The sequence below is a fragment of the Podarcis muralis genome, chromosome Z (genome assembly GCF_964188315.1).
Source record: "Podarcis muralis chromosome Z, rPodMur119.hap1.1, whole genome shotgun sequence".
NCBI classification, from domain to species: Eukaryota; Metazoa; Chordata; class Lepidosauria; order Squamata; family Lacertidae; genus Podarcis; species Podarcis muralis.
The window spans coordinates 31,254,299-31,276,128 of NC_135673.1; the positions used below are offsets into that span (position 1 = coordinate 31,254,299).

The 21,830-nt window shown below is 45.7% G+C and overlaps 1 protein-coding gene across 1 annotated transcript; it reads right to left on the reverse strand.

Moving 5' to 3' along the window:
* Window positions 1-597: 597 nt before the first annotated feature.
* SPRY3 (sprouty RTK signaling antagonist 3) lies at window positions 598-16,211 on the reverse strand. The gene is made up of 2 exons (XM_028715684.2): window positions 16,072-16,211; window positions 598-6,175 (listed from the first exon to the last, which is right to left on the reverse strand). Exon 2 carries the CDS (start codon window positions 6,126-6,128, stop codon window positions 5,235-5,237), a length of 894 nt encoding a protein of 297 aa, XP_028571517.2. The 5' UTR covers window positions 6,129-6,175; window positions 16,072-16,211; the 3' UTR covers window positions 598-5,234.
* Between the last annotated feature and the right edge of the window lie 5,619 nt (window positions 16,212-21,830).

Below are 21,830 nucleotides of genomic sequence, written 5' to 3' on the forward strand. Positions count from 1 at the left end.
GTAGTCCTGGGTACAAGAAGCTGCCTTATAAAAATGGTATATTATTGTTGTAAAGAAGCGTTATAAATTCCCCCGTGGGTATCAGGAATGCCTAGTCCAGTGTGCCTGAAGTAGTAGGAACTTTTCTCCTTGTATTAAAGGTAACTTCATTCTTACACCCTCAAAAAAGAGTGGTGGGTGCTTTACAGGGGTTGTACCCACAAGTGCCCACATCCCGAGTTATTGAGCTAGACCTGTGTCAAGGAACTCAGCATCTCTAAAATGGCTATATGCAAAGTGGTTCCATCTAACTCAGCATTGTTCTCCAGCAGGGATGGGGAACCTGTGGCCCTCCAGGTGTTGTTGGACTACAATTCCCATCATCCTGACTATTGGCAAGGCTCTGGCTTGGTATGAACAGGAGTCAGAGAACAACAACATCTGGGCACTTACAGGTTCCCCCTGCCCTCTCATAAGCTAGCCCCAGGGCTTCCTGCCACTGTCTGAGGTCTGACAGGGTCTTTTCAGTAGTGGCATTACACCTCCCACAAAGACTTGTAACAGGGCCTTTTCAGTAGTTGCACTACACCTTCCACAAAGACCAGAACAAGAAACGGATTCAAAATTAATATATATTTTATTGAATAGCTGCATTGAAGTGGTTTCGAACACCACCCATAGAATTAATTTTTTTTCAAATTTCAGCATTGTTTCAGCAACAGCTTAATTAGATTTGCGAGAGAAAGAGAGGAAAAGAGGCACACAACTAAGAGCGTTATAATAAATACATTAAGATGCAATTTTTAATAACTTTAAAATAAACATTTCAAATAAATATTTTTTTAATGGTAAAAGTGTGGTAAAAATATATCTATACACAATGAGATGGTAGATTATGAGCAGGTATTATGCTTTGTATGAGGTGAGGAGGAGGACACAATTTTAGAGGACACACTATACAAAATGCCTTTTTTTTTTTACCCAACAGAGGGTGAGAGTGTCTTGAATCCCATAGTATCGTGGTCCTTTTGGATCTCAAATGCAAGGGGCTTTCTGGAGGAGCATCCTGACAAAGGACAGGTGCTTTCAAACAGAGGATATAACCTTGTTGTAACAAGGGGTCAAGGGAGAAAGCAGGCAACATTACTTCAGGGAGTTGCATGGGCCCAAAGACCCAAAATATTCTTTTTTTGGCGGCTATGCAAACTAATGGGACCAAATACAATGCTGTTTCACCCTCGCAACAGAAACGGGAGCAGAAATTGCTGGTGTTCACTTATTAATCCCATATCCGGAACAGAAACCATTTTAACAAATACAATCAGTATTCACTGTCTTTGTTTTCAGTTTACTAGCCATACCTAACTGTTTACGTCCCCCCATCACCACCTCCCATATATGCATTACATTTGCTTTGTATTGAAATGGATGACGTGGAATAACTAATGAGAATGTGATTTACATAAGTTACTTAATTTCACCACAGTGGGCAGCAAGACGATTAACAAAGGTTTTGGTAGAAGAGGAACTGCAGTGCAGTGGAAACAGTGCTTCATACAATGAACACAGGGAGGAATGGAAAAAGGAGCCCCCTTACACCCCTAATGACCGTGCCTAGGCAGCAAGAGAGTCCATGGGTCTTTGAGAAGGACTCTACTGCTACACATGAGTGATTATTTTCACTTGACTGGGTCAGACAAGAACCATCTCTGTTGTTCTGCAGACCCTCCAAGTCTCCCTATTTTCTAGGGACGTCCCTGATTTAGAGAAGCCATCCCAGTTTCTGATTTGATCCCGGAATGTCCCACTTTCCCTTGGGATGTCGCTATTTTCGTCGGAGAAATGTAGGAGGGTATGGAGTTATCCGACCCCCCAAGCCACCTGACGGCAATCCTGTATAGGGAAGTTTTTTAAATGTTTTACTATGTTTTTATATATGTTGGAAGCTGCCCAGAGTAGATGGGCGCAACCCAGTAAGGTGTGTGGGGTTTAAATAGTAAAATTATCATTATGGAATGGGACGTCCCTATTTTCATCGGAGAAATGTTGGAGGGTATGTTGTTCTGACCTTTGCAAAAAACCATGCCCTGTTCTCACCCACTTTCGAAAAAGAAGCTACCCTTTTACCAGGGTTCTTTTTTTGGGGGGGGTAGGAAAAAAGTTTTAGAAGGGAAAAAATAAGAGGCATTAATGCTTCCAAATCCACAAAAAGGAGGCCACTATGATCAGAAGTGGCAACCAAGATTTGGACGAACAACAGCCTCTGGCACTTTCCACATTCCACTTAACACAGTGCAAGAAACCCCTGGAAAGAAGCCTCTAAAGTACTCCAATAAACAAAGCAGCCCGAAACTGGCATAATGCACACAGCTTAAGAGAGTCCTTTGGCATTAGCAGAAATGTACCAAGAAGCCAGATCTTGTCTATGGCACCATTCATAGCAGGTTATCACAAGCCATCATAAATGTATGTCACTAACAATTGCACACTCAAAAATATAATCAAAGCAACTTCTAAAACAATGAGAAGAAATTGGCGGGGTGTTTTCTGTGGTCTGCATGCTTGGGCACCCAACTTGCAGTGCCCTCAAAAGGAAGCAGCACCACACCCAACTCTAAAACCATTCCCTTTGGTGGGTCTAAGGCATGCCTGGACAACGTGGGATCATAGAAGGACAACTTAACCTAACAGTGGCTCAGTCACCATTCTTTGCTGGATTGCAGAACCCTGACTAACAGGCCACAGGTTTGCAACCTGAGCAGCAGAGAACATGCTGAGCAGGCCTAGCTTTGGCGTCTACCTATCATGCATTCCTCTGGGATGGCAATGTGTGTGGGCCGTTTTCATCTCCTTTTCACTCCCTAGGTCCAGGTCTGGTAACCTGAAGCCTAAGGATTAAATGTGGCCCTCTACACCTCTGTATATGGCCCTTGGGACCACACGCCCCTTGAATGATTTCGCTAGGCTGGAATGCGTCCTTGAACTATAATTAATGTCATTTGCTTGCCTAGACCAAGGATGGTGAGATGTCGTATGTAGCTTTTGCAGACTTGGAATCTACACAGATCAGCCACATCCACATGCTCCACCCACTTTTGCAGCTGAACCCACCACCACTGGTATGTGGCCCCCCTGGTATGTGGTCCAACATGGGAATGCAGCCTTCTTGCTGAAAAAGGTTTCTCATCCCCGCCTTGGTTAAACATTTACAAAACTAATATGAAAATAAGCAGAAGCAACATGCAAATTTAGGAACAAGAATGTGAACCAAAGGGTCTGAGTAGCACACATTTTGTCACCACCACCCTCTCCCCACCCATTTTTTTATAAGGCCCGGGTGGGGAACCTGCTGCCCTCCATACGTTGTTGGATTCCAAGTCCCATTAACCCCCACCAGCACAGACTGTGGTCAAGGATGACAGATGTTTTAAGTCAATATCTAGAGAGTTGCAGGGGATCAGAGGGACTGCTCCTTTGACCACAGGAGACATGGGGTTGTACCTTACCAAGTTTTACTCAGAGTAGACCCATTAAAAGTAATGAACCCAAGGTAGTCATGTCCATTAATGGCAACAGCTTGCTCTATGTCAACAGTCCTATTCTCTACATAGGACTAGTCTTGGATATAACCCACAGGTTTGCCTGCTACCTGAAAAGGTATATATAATGCTTTGAGCTATCACACCTTCTTCATACCTCATCAGATCAGCCATCCAGCCAGCAAAGTGCTATCTGCATTGACAGGCAGCACATCTTCCAAGTTTCACACAGGAGCCTTCCCAAGCCCTTCCTGGAGGTGCCAAGTATGGAACCTCCTGCACACAATGTCTGCTCCTTAGCTCCTGGGTCAGTCTCTCCTAAAAGTCATAGCATAAAACTTTCTGAGCCATACCTACATCATCCTTCTGTACTCAAGTGGAACCAAAGTGCTTTGGGTTAGGCAGGGAGGAGTCAATGACAAACATAACCCATTGCACTGCATATGTCCCGCCCTCTATTCAAATTGCAGGATATACCTAACTGAAAGCTAAGGTTTTCAGGCAAAGGAAACCATAACTCTTTTCCCTTGAGATTTTTTTTAAAAAAAAAACCAAACAACAACAACACTCACTGTTTCAAAGAGAAACTGTGTCGTGGGTGCTAAATTTTAAAATAATGATAATAATAATAATAATATACTTCTTGTACTCTGGCCATCTGACTGGGTTGAGAAGGCCTCTGCTCTTGAAGAGATGGGAGAAAGGATACATCAACCATAGAAGTGACTTTTGTCTGCAAGACACCAGAAATGCCTTGCAGTTTAAGATCAGCCACAGGAGTCACTTCTGGCTTTAAACTCACAGTGACTGCCCATGGTATCTGGTACCAGATAAGCTTAGGAGGAAATGGAGATTGAGGGCTTGCTTTGTTTTAGGCTAGCAAGACTCTTTAAACTACCCCTTTGTTGCTACAGTGAATGATGATTCCAACTTTTGCCACGCCTACAAAAAGTAAAGAGGTTTTACCCTAAATTGGTGAACCAATCTTCCTTCCTTCCTTCCTTTTAAAAAAAGACACATAAGCTTTTGGGCTTTCTCCTCCTTTTAGGGAGGCTATCAACCCTCAACAGTTTTGCATCTCCCCAGCCAGGAACTACCGAAGGTGCCCATCCCACACTTGGCCCAGCGACCTTGCATTTGCTACAGTTTTGCTAGCCTCTCCCCCATCTGCAAATTGTGCATGGCAGAAGGAGCAGAATACAAGCCATAGGGATGGGTACCAGAAGTGAAAAAATAATGGGTTTTGTTTTTTGTTTTGTTTTTACAATAGACTGTTTCTCAGGCTATCATAGTGCTTGGGTGAAATACCCTTTTGCTTTCTGGTTTTGTTTTGTTTTTAAAACCCACCACAGGAGAGCAACTCATAAGGCATTCTGGAGGTCAGAATCCTGAGCCATCCTATAGCAAAACTACACCCTCCCCCCCCCCATCCACCACCACCAACCATGCTGATTTAGTGCATGCCTCAGCTTCCCACTCTACTTGTCCAATGTTGAGGACACATTAAAAGCCCTAGAGCCTAATCTTGCTCACAGGGACAATTTATATCTATCATGGAACAAGCTCCAAAGGGAGCTTGCATAGCTGGCTGGCTATTCCATCATTGCTTTGTTCCCAAGCTGTAAGATTCCAGTAGGGGAACCTGAAGGAACAACACAATGATGAAGAACAGCCAGGTGTTCCCCCCTCCCCCCCCTGCCCACTTCCTGTGGGAAGTTATACTGGCTTGTCCAAAGTCTTAGGGAGAGTGGCTCCACTGGTTGTGGTGGAGATCTTCCTGCAGACAGTATTGGTGTGGTTCTGGCAGCGACAACCAGGCCGCTTAAAGGCATCGTAACCCCACTGGCAAAGTTTGAGGCACCCCAAGGTGGGAAAGTAACAGCACAGGCAGGGCATGAACAAAGAGAGGAAACTCATGGCAGCCCAGCGGGCACAGCAGGATCCCGGGCCACAAGAGCAGGGGTCATCGGCACAGGTGTCCTCATCATCTGAGGAGCAGTGGTAGAAAATGCCCTTGACACAGCAGAGGCAAGTCCCATAGTCAATGAGGTTCTCTGGTGAGCAGAAGCAGCGCTTGTTGCAAAGCCAGCAAGAGGGTAAGCTGCGTGTCGCCATGCAGCGGGCACACTTGCAGCGGCCGCATTCCTCGCAGATGAAGAGGTGGCCAGCATGGGCGGCACGAGGCTTCTCAGATGTCCCCTTCCGCAGCTCCTCAGGATTTGGGTCGCCTGCTTGGGGCTGATTCCGGACAAGCGAGTGCCTAGAGTGCGATGGTGTGATGAGCCTCTGCTCTGAGGCTGTGGTGCTGTGGGAGATGGAGCTGGCAGTGCTGGAATGGCTCAGAGGCTGCAGGAGGGGTGGCTGGCCAGGCTGAAGGTCCTGGATGGTGGTGGGCACCAGGCGTTCCTGAGCCACCTCCTGCTTGTGGGCTGCTTGCGACTGGGATGGAGTGGAGGGAGCTTGCTTGGATGAGGCAGGTCTCTCCACGTAGTCATTGGTGGCACGGATGGCACAAATCTGGTCGATGGAAAGGACTTGCTGGGAATCCTCAGGCGCTGAAGCCATGGTGTCTTCAGAGCTGCGCTCAGTGGTGCTGGCCGGAAAGGGCATTCTGGGGAAGGATGAAGGCTCCAGTCAGCAGGGAACATCAGAAGGTCCTGCAGGAGAAGAAACAAAAAGCAAAGGGGGGGGGAGTCCACCCCACTGTTAAATCACAACAGTAAAAGACCAATCGAGACATTTTGTTGGGGCAGAGGAGAAATTGAGACATCTATGCTCTAGCAGCCTTTCTCAACTTTTGGTCCCCAAATGTTAGACTGTCACATGGAAGATAGAGCAAGCTTGATTTCTCCTGCTCTGAAGATAGGACCTGAACCAATGGATTCAAGTTACAAGAGATTCTGACTAAACATCAGGAAGAACTTTCTGACAGTAAGAGCTGTTTGAATGGACTTCCCAAGGAGGTTGTAGACTCTCCTACATTGAAGGTTTTAAAGCAGAGGTTGGATGTTCATCTGTCAGGGATGCTTTAGCTGAGATTCCTACATTGCAGGAGATTGGACTAGATGGTGCTTGGGGGCCCTTCTGACTCTGCAATTCTATGATTCATCCCTGACCACTGGTCCAGCTAGCTAGGTATGGTAAGAGTCACAGTCCAGCCACATTTGGCAGCCCAACGTTGAGAAACGCTGTGTCTGGCTGATAGTCTTGGATCAGGAACTTTTATGGAGGGAGGGGTGGGACATGTATCTCTTGCAGTGGGCTGGAACTACCAATTAAAAAACAGCAAGGCACAGCTGGTACTCATGAAGAAATATTGTGCCTATTAACACACATCAGGCAATTCGTTTTTTAAGCATTGCTATCACCTAATGTTGGGAGCCTCTGGAAATCTTGTGGCTTAAAATTGCAACCCTCCCTTTCAGGCAAGGTGGCACCTGGCTTGTACAAGGCATCTGATCTGAAAAACAACATGATCCCCTGATTCATCTGCTACTTTGTGCACAGTGGGACTGGGTACTCTTTCCTTTACATGCCCATACAGTATGGGGAACTTTGGGCCCTCCAGATGCTGCTGAACTGCAACTCCTAACAGCCACAGTCAGCATGGCCATTGATCAGGGATGATGAGAGTTGCAGTCCAGTAGCATCTGGAGGCTCCTCATTCCAGCCACAGAGCAATGCCAACCTTCTCACAGTGTAGGAGACCCAGCCCATATCCCTACCACCATTTAATTCAGATTGACCCTTTCCAGAGAAAATCTGGTAAGGTTGGCGGGGGGGGAGGAAGTTGCCCACAACCCCATCTGCAATATCTCAACAACCCATCTGCAAACCAAGCCCATGCTAGAAGTGCCCTAGAATCCCCAAGAAGACAGGGAGGGGGAGATAGATTGAGAAAAAGTTATTCAGTATGGGGCAATAGACGGCTACTCAAACTAGGGTCCAGAACACCAAGGCTAGTAGAAGAAGAAAAATATCAATTTGGTTAATTTTTAATGCAAGCCCATCTAAAAGCCACACTTTCTGAAGTTATACTGGAACTGAAATGCAGCCATCCTTCAAAATTAACACTTCTCTGAATTTTGCACTGCAGTTCTCAGACCAAAATACACACATTAAGGGACAGTGTGCATAATAATGCAAGAACTGGTAACAATATAATACAACAACACAACATTAGGATAAATGGCTTGCAAAAATGTGTACAGCTGGCAAAATTACATATAAAAGTGTTATATGTCACAGGTTCATGCAGAAATTTGGAGAACTGAACTTATGACTGGGAAAATGAGAAATGAAAAGAGTCATCCATCCCTACCCATGGCTCTCAGGAGCCAAGACAAAATCACTGTAGGGGGCTATTTATGGTTTAAGCCAAAAAGTCCCACACTGGCTATTCTTCCCTACAATTTTAGGATTCTCTCCCTCCTTAGAGGAGGGGACTGGTCTCCCCCCCCCCCATTTTTAAGGTCAGCAAACTAGTCTCTATATAGGCAAGTGACTCAATGAAGCCAGAGAAGCTGGTAACAAATGCTGCCTGAGCAGGATGAAACGAGGAAAAGAGCAGTGGGAAGATTGATTTTTGTTAGCCAGGTCGACCTTGAAGAAGAGTGAAGATCAAGAGCCATCTTCCTTTGATTGCTAAAAGCCAGCACTACTTTGGGTGTTCCTCCTGCCAAAGGGGAAAAAAACAGCTAGCCCAGATTCATTTAAAGCAAAGTTGAGCTTCCAGGCAAGGCAAGAAGAGCTTGGAAAGAGTTGTAGGATTAGGTTGGGGGAGTGGGGGTGGCAGGTGCGAAGAGAAGAGGGACCAGAGCTTTCTTCGAATCAGGCCCATGTGTCATAATGTGTCTTCAGCAACTGAGCATGTGCAGAAGGCGGCTTCTTCTTCTTTTTTACCAGAGTAAACACAGGAACTTTAAATACACAGGAACCTTAAATATACAATACGGGAGAGGAAACTGTAACGACTGCCAGATTTACCATGCATTTAACGCACATGGCTTCCCCTGAATAATCCTGGGGACTGTAGTTTGTTAAGGGTGCTGGGAATTGTAACTCTATGCCCAAAAAGTTTGGAAGCCAGAGTACACAAAATCACCCAGGAGGCTCATTGCCTACCAAGTGAAGGGTGCTACCTCACCAACAACATGTGCTTTATGTTTTCAGCTCAGCATTTTCTTTGCAATGCATTCTCCATTAGGAAGCCAACGTCAGGGGTCAGCATTATTGGGTATCCATCAAAGCCCATTCACACAATTCCCAGGGCCTCCTGGCTACTGCTCCTTGTGGTTTCTGCCTGTTCACTCCCTTTCGCCCAACAAGCAAGCAGTGGGAAGAGTAAAGAGCACATACCTTGGTTCACTCCTGCTGGAAAATGGTACAATCGCTGACCACAGAGAGTGGCAACAAGTGGATAATAGCGTCTATGGTGAGGTGTGAACTCAGAGAGGGGGAACCCACGGCAAAGGACCATTTTCTTTAACAGCATCTTTTCTTTCCCTACATTCAGTCTTTCTACACCCTCATTTCTCCCCTCCCCTTTTCTTCTTCTTCTCCATTTCCGTTCCTTTCACACACACGCAACACCCCCCCCCCCCTCATGCTCACCAAGTTTGGCAGGCAAAGAGCACAAGGCTTTCACTCTTCAAGAAATTCATGGCAGTAAAGCTCCTGGATGCAGCTGGGTGATGCAGCATGGCTGGCTGGCTGGCTGGCTGGCTGGCTGCAAGAGGCTGAGAAAAGCAATACCAGCTCCATCATGCACCTCTAAATCCAGGGAGGAGGAGATGCCATGATGTGAGTTTCCTGGAAGACGTTGAGTTGTAAATATTTCCTATGCAAATTCAGGCATTTTGCTTCGGGGTGTGTGTGTGTGAATTCTGCTGCCCTGGAGTGTGATCTAATTTAGCATGCTTTTATTTTACTTGTATTTAGGAAACCAGAGTTTAAAGCTCTGAAGTTGCAAAGCTTGCCTAATATTGCTTTTGCAATTGGCACCCATTAATTGTTGCTTATGAACATGTGAAATGGAAATTTTTCTATGGAAAAACAGTGCACTGGGAAATTTTCTACCACTGGATACAGCAACATTGTCTCATTCCCCGTACCCATTATACATCACTGTTCTCATGATTGTTCAGGAAAGAGCTGCAAGCATTCGGTATGTAGAGTTTATCTGTTGGACTGTAAACAGACAGGGAGAGAGCCATAGTTACCTGCAGGGCTCTGCTGAAGTATACCCCCATTCTGGATGGTGGTGGAAGCATCTCAGTGCCAGAGCAGCCCTCCTCAACCTGGTACCCTCCAGATGTTTTGGATTACCACTCCCATTGTCCTTAACCATTGATCAGACTAGCTCTGGCCAATGAGGGATGTAGTCCAACAATATCTGGAGGGCATCCAGGTTGAGGAAAGTTTTGCTAATGCATAGAAGCTAAAACAGGCATCGCACAGAGGGCAAGGTCCTCCTTGTGCAAAGGAAAAGGGTTATCTCTCTCCATATGCATATTAAGGAATTTGCATGGCTTTGTTCCTGCTTGCAAAACCCAGCATGTTTTTACCTATTCCTCCAATGGAGGATTTGCCCCACTTTCATAATGCTGACATGGACCTTTTCTTAAATCAGCTTCCCATGCAAGATTAAAAATCTACATTGACTACTACAGAGTGCATACTATTTCTTTTCTGTATTCAGCCTCATGTTGACAAGCTGCATTAAGTACTGCTAGCTGGCAGAGAGGGGAGAAAGAGGCACATGTAAACTCTTGTGTGAAGACTGAAAATCCAATACCCTCTTACCTGGGAGTCAGTGCCCTCTATGGTACTTCAGAGAAGACATGTATAGGACTGTATAGTTAGCATGAGATGCAATCCAGCAGAAAAGCACAGTGAAGAGGAAGCTAAGCTAAATGGGTAGATAAACTAAGCCCTGCCTCTGGCACAAGTTTGAACTTCGGATCAGGTGCTTCAGAGAGTGAGTTGGTGCAGTGATTAGAGTTTTAGTCTAGGACCTGAGAGACCAGAGTTCAAATCCTCATTGAGTCATGAAGCCCACTGGGTGACGTTGGGCCAGTCACTGTTCTCTCAGCCTACCCCACAGGGTTGTTGTGGAGATAACATGGGAAGGAGGGAGAACTATGTATGCTGCCTTGAACACCTTAGAGGAAAGGTGGGATATTAATGTAACAACCACAATCATCACAATGAAATGAGCTCAGAGCAATACAGCCAGCAAGGGCAGGCTTGCCTGACTTGGAACCTCACAGCCCCTATTCTGGGCCAGAAGTGCAATGCTTGATCTGGTTGACAACCAATCTTATCAACCAGGATCCCCCCCCCCCCCAAAAAAAAGCTGTCTTTCTATATAGATGCAAGTAAAATATCCCATTCATCTGGGTTGGTCAGACATATCGCTAACTCTCCAAGTAGCCTACCTCACAAGGCAATTGCAAGGATGGTTGTTTTTTTTTTAAGCTGAAAAGCTGTTTGTTGGGCATGGGTTCAATGCCACAACTTTGAACCAATAAGCACCATTCTGTAGTCCTGCAAATTTACACTGCCCAATTTGAAACTTTGAACAGGATGCACAGACAGGACTCATCAGATTGGGTAGCCTAAGAATCTTCATTTTTTGTTAAGCAATGAAACACACAGTGCTTCTAGTCCTTAAGACCACCAAGGGAGGTTTGAATGCACAATTTCAGCTTCTCTCAGCATAGAATTTCAGCCACCAATGTGCAGATGGCCCACCTGAGTGGTGGAGACCATGCTTTTCACACAGCAGGTACCTGATTCCACCCCCCAGCATCTCCAGATAGGGAAGGGGAAGGTCCTCAAAGCCACTGCTCATCAGTGAAGATGATACTGAACTAGATGGATCAATGGTCTGGCTCCGTATAAGGCAACATCTTAAATTTCCAGAAGCACAACCTTTCTGTAAAAGCTATTATTCACCTGCTAGCCTAGTTGAGCCCAAATTTTGACCGGACAACCTTTAGGACCCAGCAAGATTCTCCAGCACCAAACAGGATTGATGGAGGGAGGGGAGGGAGGGAGAAGATGAAGAAGAGAGAAAAGAGGATTGAATGACAATAAATTGTTTGCCATTCCGGATGCGATGAATCCAATCCAGCCGGCAGGAGGGACTGAAATAGATACTGCAGTGAAGGGAAAAGGGGAGAGAGGCAGAGAGGGTGAATAGAAAGGAGTTGGCAGTCGCAGCAGCTGAGTGGGGAAGCCACACTACAGAGCAAGCCATTGAAAAAGGATGGCAAAGCAGCGCCTGACAGACAAGAGGAGCTAATGACCCCCTTCGCTCTTCGGCAGAAGGCAAGTCACACACCTCTGCCAACCAGCTAACATGACTCCCCGACACCAAAGTGATGAAGCAAGGTGGAAAGCAAGTTTGAGTGTGGCCCTCCCAATTTACAAAAAAAGGCTTCACTCAAGCCATGACTCAACTTGGGGACCTATTTTCTCCTTTGCCACCCCACAGAGCACCTGGACACTTTAAAGAAGAAGAAGAAAGTGCTTCTGACTGTACTCCCCATCATTTCTTGTGATGCTCAGCCCAACACACCCACAAGATATTGCACAGAAGGGCACACAGCGTGCAGTTTCATGGCAGGCTTAGTAAATCTTGTGCAGCCTTGATTTTTACAAACCGAGGCAATGAGTGCGGACACTGGAGCAGACATTTCATATGCTACCCAAATACTGTCCAGCAAAGATGATTTGTTGGCTGGGCTGCAATTTTGATTTAGCCCTAGGTTAGATTTGCTCACCCTAATGTTAGTCCCCACAGATCTATGGGGCAGCTAGAAACTGGCAATTCATTGTTCCTACACAGATCAGGAGAAGGGGAGAGAAAGTGATTGTTTCCCCAACTGTTAACCCCAAAACTAAAATCATCCAGGGAACTATTTATCCCATCCCAGTTTTTCATGAAGACTACTGTTACCTGGTTACCTTATCATTAGAAACAAATGAATAAGCAGGTAATCTTCTATGCCAATGGAAGAGTTGGTCCAAGAAGAAGATATACACTTTTGATTTACACAAAATGCTTCTATTTAGGCAGAACTGATAAGCAGTTTGTTTGTTTTCTTCCTGAAACAGGGAGATTGACATGGATTTGAGTGTGAATATTCTGATACAGACAGGTTGGAGCCTGCACATAAAGCATTTCCTTCCATTCAAGCACACAAACCACATGCATGCATATATATAATTGTTCTCCTTATTCAACTCTATTCAACAAGACAGCCCTGCTTTATCCCAGGAGCATCTTTTCCATCAGCAACCTGGTCCCATCCAGGAGGGTGTGGCCTAATTAAAAAAGAATTTGGATTTTTAAAACAATACTGACCTCTCTTGTGTGGGGTGGATGCCTGTGTAGCAAAGGGCTAAAGAATGCTAGTTGCAGCTTCAAAAGTCCTCAATGAAATCCTTGCCTCAGTCACAAACTCACAAGTGCTGCAATCTTATCCCAAAAGCAGACCCCAGTGAACATAGGAAAACTTACTCCTGGGCTCGCCTGCACTGAAGGTTCCTTGGAACCACCACATCCCAGCCTCAGCCCCCCACCTGCCATAGGGAGTAATGCTACCTGCCTACCTTGCAAGGATTTCTCAGTGCCATGCCTGCAAAGCAATTTTAGCACCTGCAATATGCAATACAAATACTATGTAGTTAAAGCATTATTAATGGGCAGCAACTCCATCAAGCTGCTGTAATGGCAAAGGAGTTAAGGAGTAAAAGATCTTTCAGTAACTGGAAACCTTTTGGCTAGCTAGAAATAACCAGCCTGCCTACCCTCTCACCCCAATTAAGGAGGCATGCCAATTTCCTTGCTTAATTTCTTTTATTATTTTCCAACACATCCCTTGCCCATGGAATTTAAATTATCTAGGTGTGTTACTGCTAACAAGTTTCCCTTTGCCTCATCAAGCATTCTTGCATCCTTTCATCACCACCCTTGATGGTTCAATCCCTCCTCCCCCAGCCCCAGTACTGAATCTCTCCCTCCAGTCCATCAGCCCCCTTTCAGGTTTTGCTTCCCAGCTGCCTGTAGGAGTTAGGAACACAGGAGGATGCCTTCTACAACTGGTCCACCTATCTCTGCACTGTCCACACTGGCAAGCAGCAGCACTGCCTGAAGATGCTGGGGATTGAATATGGGGCATTCTGCATTCAAAGCATGTGCTCTGCTATTGAATGAGTTCAGCCCTTTCCCTAAATGAGTTCATGATCTCCTAAAAAAAACAAAAAAAAAAAAAAAAACCAGGAAAGCCCCACATCTACACCTTTTACCAGATCACATGTCACTTGCTGCAGCTGGCAGGTATAATCAGGTATGCTGTTTGATACCATGCATCTCCAACCCTAATTATCCCTCAAATCCCACTCTAGCTACAATGGACATAATAAACATCACACACCTGTCATCCCTGCCCCCCCCCCAAAAAAACCTGTTCTCCCTTCTCTGGCACATCTAACACCTCCCCAAGTTTATGTTCTCTGAATATGAACCCTCCATCACTCCTGCAAATAATTTAAAAGGGCAGCATTGCTGACCAGACCAAGGAGCCCCTCGTTCAAACATTCCCAAGCTAGCCAACACAGCTTGAAGGCTTTTAAGCTTCTAAGAAGCAAGGACCCTTCCATTTGTGGTTTGCCTCAATCATTTGATTTTCAGAGGTATACTGCTTCTGAACTTGGAGGTTTCACCTAGCTACCACAGTGAAAAGCCGTGGAGACTTCTATCACCCGTGACTTTGCCCAACCCTTAAACACATGCACACACATATATAAATGGCTATTTTTTAGCACTTTGACCAAAGGTGAATCTGCCAAACTAATCTGGGGGAAATGAAGGCATGGCAAAGACTATTATTAGGGGAGCAAGGATTTTGTTATGCAATATACAGCAGTTTGGGGTTGAAGGTAGGTGGGAATCGACTGCACAATTTTCAGCAGGTCTGCAAGGATTTTCAACTCCTAATATTTACCCAACAATTAGTGAACCTGAACAATAGAGGTGGTGAACCCTCTGGGGGGGTGTATTTTGCTAAACACTTCTTTTTAGCCTCAGTGTTCCTCACCTGTGAAACAGGAGCATTAAACCAGATCCTGGTGCAGATTGTACAATTCTGTGTTAACTCAGATGTAGATTTGCAATGTGTGAATTATGGGTGCAGGAGATAAATGGCTTCCCCACACACCTTTTTGCTTATGGCTCCCCCACCCCCTTGTCACAATTTTGTAGCTACCTCTGGTTGGTGGACCTCAGTATTCTAACAAAAATACCTTACTAGATCCCACAATCTTGAAGTCTCAACAACTCCGTACTCTTTCTAAATATACCTTAATATACTGTGGTGGAGAGGGGCGGGGGAATGAACAGGATAGGCAGTTCCGAAGCCCCATTAAGCCGAACAAGCAGGAGTTCGCCCCAACCAGCACATTTTGGCTTACCGAAGTGAAGCAATACACATTTACCCTCTAAAGAGGGGGTTGCATAGGGCCCTTGCGTCCAGAGTCTGAAATTACCTACCACTGCCCACCCCCGTTTAATGGATTATTAACTAATTATTAATCGTGTTAACGTTATCAATCATTTTATCCCGGGAGGGAACCGAGCCCCTCCGGTCGAGAGAAGCCGCTTTTCTAAAAGTGGCAGTTCTGCGGGGACGTCAGGTTGGTTCCATCACATAAGAAGCAGCTGTTCCGAGACAGCACTCTATCGCCGACCCCTGCATCAAAGAGCGACCCCGCCCAGCCAACGAATAGATCTTCCACAGATTCATACAAGCAACTCTACCCTGAAATGAGGCAACACAAATCAAGGTCGCCTTCTCCCCACCCCGCATTCACAAAGAGACCCCTTCCAACAACTGAAATATCTTCTCATGTCTTTACTGGCTAGGTACCTCCTGCCTCGCCCCATTCCATCCCCGCCAGGCCCCCCTCAAAGCGTGCCCAGGGCGATCCCCCAGGCCAGGCAGGAAGAAACGATCCGGCGGCTGCCCGATTATGGGTCAGAGCGCCGTCGAGTCCCGCCTAGGCAGGAGACCGGCGCCACGCTGCTGCCTTAAGCAACTCTTCGCTTCGGGAAGCTGCTACTGCTGCTGCTGCCACCGTTTCTTGAAGAGACAAGAGAGGAACACCCGCCGCTCCTCCAGCAGCAAAGCTGATGGATCTGAACAGGGGCCGCGACTGTCAGCCAGCGCGACCCATGCTCGCCCCACAGCCGCTGCTCGACCTTCCTGATGAGGAACTCTATTGAACGCGAAAGCTCTCGCGTCAGGCAAGAAGGGAAAAGCGACGCTCCCTCCCAACACCTGGAGGAGCGCGGAGCATCCCTCGCCGCCGCCACCACCAGCACCCCGTGTAAAAAACACAGGACCTCTCCGTAGCGCAGGTGCTGGGGGTAAGAAAGAGATTGCAAGTTGCGCCAGCACTCCCTTGGTACTGATAAACCCTTCGGAGTAGGACGCGGAAGAAGGTTGGATGGCTCCATCCATCCATCCCTTCCGCGGGCACTCACCTCGACTGGGATGCAAGAGCTGTTATCAGATGCGCTCCCGCGGACTCCATCCAAGGAACGCCCTGGGGAGAAGCCGCGTCCGTGGTTTTAAGTACAGTCGCCGGGAGAGCGACCGGAGCCGTTCCGGATGAAACAAGGCAAGACCCCTCCTTCGGGGCGGGGCGAGTCTCCGAAGGGGCGGGCTCTGGTTACAGCGCGTGGAGCTGTTTTTGTGAATGTAGCCGCTCTAGCCTGCGCGCTTGTGAATGGAGGGAGCAGGAGGGGGCGGGGCGGGTTTTTAGCTCCTCCCCCTGTTCTCCCCCCCACCTTCCCTGCTCTTCCTTTCCCGTAGCTCTTAATGCTACCCAAGTGGCGTCATCCAATTGAAATGGAATCGGCCCATTAGACGTCCCTAAAGGGATCTCGCTGCTGCTCGCCCGCTGATTCCAACCAGCCTTGCAGCAGAGAGTGAAAGAGAGGCGGTGGAGGAAGCAGCTTCAAGAGCTCAAACCAACCTCTCTACAACCCCGAAATCCAGAAGCTCCAAGATCCAATGTTCAATTTTGGAACATAGCAAGTTTTTTTTAAGGCGAGCTTGCCTCTGAGCATGTACAGAGTCCCTCTCCCGAGTCATTAAAACTAATCTGAGTGGTTGAGGGAAAGGCTTCTAGGATGTCTTTTTTTAAGAAAAGAGAAATTCCGTCAACACTCTGCCTATCCTCAGAACTTGAGTTCTCAAAAGGCATTTTATTAGAAGTTATCCCAGTTTTCTAGGAAGTTAGGCATTCATACCCTGGTACCTGGTTGCACCTTCCATAACCTGCTTTCAGTCACCTACAGTAAAAATAAAAGGTGAGAGTACTTCTGAGCTTACACAGAGTTCCATAGGTCTATGCGGAAATCACACCTAAAATTAAAATTGGAGGAAAAATTTCCATCTGTTTCAGAGGTATGTTCACATACATTCAACAAGTGTGCAGAGTGTTTACCTGTGCACACAGCAGTTGAACTGCCCAAATCAAAAAATGTACTCTATCCACATAAACCTGTAATGTGTGAACAGGAGACCTTCCAAGGCTGGCTTAGAGATGCAGTGTTTCTGTTGTAAGCATTTCAGTGCTGGATCTGGATGATATCGGTATCTAACATCCTGGTAGCTGTCATCAGGAATGCAGCTGGGACACTTGTCTTCCTAGAGAGATTGTCTCTGGCAGCATCTTTCAAAAACCAGCAGGGTTTGGCTCTGCAACCAAGAAGGCCACAAAAAAAAATAAATCATATTTATCTTAAGACATTTTCACATGTGGCACCCAAAAAACATTTCCACAACTTTGTGCCTAAAGTACACTGTTTGTGCAATATGTTTGTGAATAACAGTGCTGTGGGAGCCAAACCTACTGTTCATTCTACCTGGTGCATGTTTTAACAGTAGCATTGCTATGTGTTCACACAGGCACCCAAATAGGCACCACTCTTTATATTTTGTGTGAAACAGCCTGCAACAAAATGCCATCCTCTCCTTTATTTATTTATTTATTTAGAGCATTTGTACTACCCACTGTTCAACCAAAAAGGCTCTTATAATAGCTTGTGTACAATAAATTAAAAACAAGACAATCTAAGAAACATGATACATAAGAGGAAAAGGGACAGGAGAGGAAGAGGGGAAAGGCACACTCAGCCGTAAGCAAGTATGCTCATAAACTCTACTGTGTTCAGTGGAGTTTTCTTTCAGGTACTTGTGCAGAGGAATGTTGTCAGTGTGCAGTTTTACAGTTCAGTCCTACGCCTCTCTGTTATTATTAGCATTAGTATTAACATTGTCTATATATTGCCATCTCTGTAGATAGTACTTTACACAGAACAGGTGTGACAGATCTCTGCCCCAAGGAGCTTGCAATCTACAATATATTCAGGGAAACCACAGAGAAATGGAGGCATGTCAAGAATAAGGACCGTATTGTTGAATAAACTCATTACGCTAGTGGGAGCCAGAGTAAGGATTCCTGTGAGGGCAATAGAGATCGATCCTCTCCTTCCCCCAATGTGCATATTTACCATCCCCAAATCTCCTCTAGAGGAGCCTACAAAACAGATTAGAGGGCACACAGGGAGAGGAGAAGGAAAGAATGCTCAGTCCTGTAAGGAGAATTCTGGAATACTCTTTTAGAAGGATATTGACAAGCTCGAATGTGTGCAGAGGAGGGTGACTAAGATGATCAAGGGAGTGGAAACCAAGACTGATGAGGAATGGTTGAGGCAGCTGGGTATGTTTATCCTGGAAAGGAGGAGGCTGAGAGGAGATATGATAGCCATATTCGAATATCTAAAGGGCTGTCACATGGAAGATGGAGCAAGCTTGTTTTCTCCTGCTCTGGAGGGTAGGGCTTGAACCAATGGCTTCAAGTTACAAGAAAGGAGATTCTGACTACACATCAGGAAAAACTTTCTGATAGTGAGAACTGTTCAGTAGTGGAACAGTCTCCCTTGGGAGGTTGTGGGCTTCTTCTAAGCAGAGGTTGGAGGACCATCTGTCATGGATGCTTTAGTTGAGACTCCTGCACTGCAGAGGGTTGGAGTAGAAGGCACTCTCCAGATAGTTCCATTGGTAGAACATGAGACTTTTAATCTGAGTTGTGGGCTCAAGCACCATGTTGGGCAAAATATTCCTGCATTGCAGGAAGTTGGACTAGATTATCCTTGTGGTCCCCTCCAACTCTACAGTTCTGTGATTAGGACCCTTGGGGTTCCTTACAATACTACAATTCTATGATTCTAAGAGAATTATATTTCAACCATCCCAAAAACCAAAGTGCTGCACCAACGAGCACAAAACAGCCCCTTTGTAGTGCCACAAATCCAACTCAGTGGTGTAATGTTGGAAAGTGTTGATCACTTCTCCTACCTGGACAGTTATCATTCCACAAGGGCCAACATTGATGCCGAAATCCAGTATCACCTGAGCTCTGCAAGTGCAGCTTTCTCCTGATTGAAGAGCAGAGTGTCTGAGGACAGGGACATTCACAGGGAAACCAAAGCGCTTGTTTACAAACCTATTATACTACCACCTCTACCAACCTTACTGTATGCTTGTGACGGGTGGACCACTTATAAATGCCATCTCTAACTCCTCGAAAGATTCCATCAACAGTGGCTCCAGATAATTTTACACACCACTTGGGGAGACAGGCGAACCAATGCCAGTGTACTGGAAGAAGCAAAGATCACCTGTGTCGAAGCAATGATTCTTCAACATCAACTTCGTTGGACTGGTCATGTTGTTTGGATGTCTGATTATCGTCTTCTGAAGCAAATACTCTATTCCAAACTTAAAAATGGAAAGTGTAATGCTGGTGGTCAACAAAAGTGGTTTAAAGACTCTCTCAAGACAATTTTTTTAAAATGTACTATAAACACCAACAATTGGGAAACACTGGCCTGCAAGTGCTCCAGTTGGAGAACAGCCTTTGCCAAAAGTGTCATGGACTTTGAAGACGCTCAAACTCCTGCCCAGAAACCTAAGCCCCCAGTGGAAAGACTTGTGGATCCAGAATTGGCCTCCACCCACAGTCACTTATGGATTCACTGTTAAGACCATGTTCATGGAAGAAAATCTTACTCTGCTACGAGTGATCATCAAAGAAGAAGAAGATATCATGACTGATGGAGTCATAGCCTTAGAACTCTGTTGGATACAACCCTATGAGATTAGATCATAATGCATACCCTGGCTTAGTTACAATGGGAATTGGGAAAATGTGGAGAGAGGTCATCCCTTGCATCTCTCCATGGGCCACACCCCTCACCAGTTTTGCCTTTGCCTTCCTTGACTACTTTTACCTGATTGGTATATAACTCTCAACAATGATAACACCTATTGTGCCCCTGGAAAGAGAGGTGTGTGTGTGTGTGTGTGTGTGTGTGTGTGTGTAAACCCCTCTGGTGTTTGTGCCCAAGGTAAGAATCCCTTCTACTGCCCAAACCACTTTGTCGTTGGTCCTTTTGTTGTTGGTTCCATCCCATGAGGGAATGTGGCCTTCGGGTTAAAAAATAGTTCCCCACTGGTGGAATAGGGAGGTGTCCCACGGGACTTCTGGAACAGTTAAGCTTTAGCGAAGGAAATAAGGGAGGTAGTTACCTAGAGCAATTTCAGGAAGTGGTTGGAGGAATTATGGCAACAACAGAAAATGGGAGGCATCATCTCAGGAAGCAGAAGACCTTTGGCTGGCTCAGGGTAGTAAAGCTGGAGGAGGGAAGGTCACAGGAAGGGACATGTCAGGAAATAAGGTCAGGGAGATAAAAAAGGGGCAAAGCCATTGAGAGCTTTCGAGAGGAGGACAGGAATATTGTGTAGGAGCCAGGAGCGGATAGGAAGCCAGTGAATGGGCTTAAGAAGCGTGGGGGGAACAGGGTCAGAGTGACAAAAACGGTAAATATTTTTGCCTGAGTGCATGAAGGTGAGAAAACAGAAGACCGGAGGGAGAAAAAAACAAATTTCCACTGAAGGGATAGTGATGAAGGGTTGTCTGTTTGTAATGTCCTCATTTTTGTAACATAATGTTTACTTAGAAGTAAAGCCCCATGGAGTTCAATGGGACTTGGGTCCTGATAAGCAATCTTTCAAACACACTTGCTGGCTGCCCAAGTATACTTAAGCTCGGAGAAAGAGCTAACAAATCAAGCGAGGCTTCACTTTGAACAGACTTCCATACGATTGTCTAGAAGAGATAAAATTTCTATAAATTTTGCTAAGCAGTGTAATGTGTATTTGTGTGATGTTCATGCAAACACAGCTACCGGGGGAAGTGAGCCTCAAGATGCACATATTAATGAAAATAACATTATAAAAATGCATTATAATAGTGAAAAGTGCTTGCCAAAGTGTACATATTAGGCAAAATGGCATACGAAATGTGGACTGTAGGAGAAATTTGCTTTTAAATTAATTCTCACAAGCAGCTTTTTGTAATATAAGCAAATAATTAAATGTGAACTGCTGTAAAGATGTGCAGAACTGAACCTAAGATGGGGGGTGGGTGGATGAGAACCAGACTGAAGCTGACCAATTTGCTTTTCCTAATTTTTACCACAGTCTTTTTAACCAGGGGTGAGAATATCTCATCCACTCCAGGCATGCACAGTAGTCAGGGATGATGGAAACTGTAACCCAACAACACATGAAGTCCCATAGGTTCCCCATCCCTGTAGATCAGGAATGGGGAACCTGTGGCCCTCCAGATGTTGTGAGGCTGCAACACTTGCTGTCACTGACCACTAGCCATGCTGGCTGGAGCAGATGGGAGCTGAGAGTCCAGCAGCATTTGGAGGGCCACAGATTCCCCTCCCCTGCTGTAAAAAGAAGCCCACCTTTGTTTTTATTGAATCCCATGACTCTTAAAACAGGAGCTTTTGAAAAAGCTACCTAAAATGAGAAACAGTGAGTAAAACTGGGCAGTAGCTATCTTTGAAAATCCCCCTTTTTTCAAATGATGACTGCATTTTGTTTTGGGAAGTGCAGGCTTCATAGATTTGCCTTCAAATGCAAACAGAACCAAATGTTCCATTCTGTCCCTAGTTTAAATAAGGTGACCCAAAGAAAATACTTTTATTGTTAATTCTAAATAACAATTTTAACAACGAAATGATTTAAATTGTACGATTCCCCCAAACCAATCTCATGATTAGGTAGGCTGGCTTGATCTTTGACATTTCAATGTTAACAATTCCCTTTGCTCTATTTTCATTTTGTTTCAGGAGAGGAATGCAGGGGTGGGGGAAGA

What these genes read in the sequence shown, in the direction of transcription:
- SPRY3 (XM_028715684.2), bottom strand. Translation starts at nt 6,128, where the DNA reads ATGCCCTTTCCGGCCAGCACCACTGAGCGCAGCTCTGAAGACACCATG.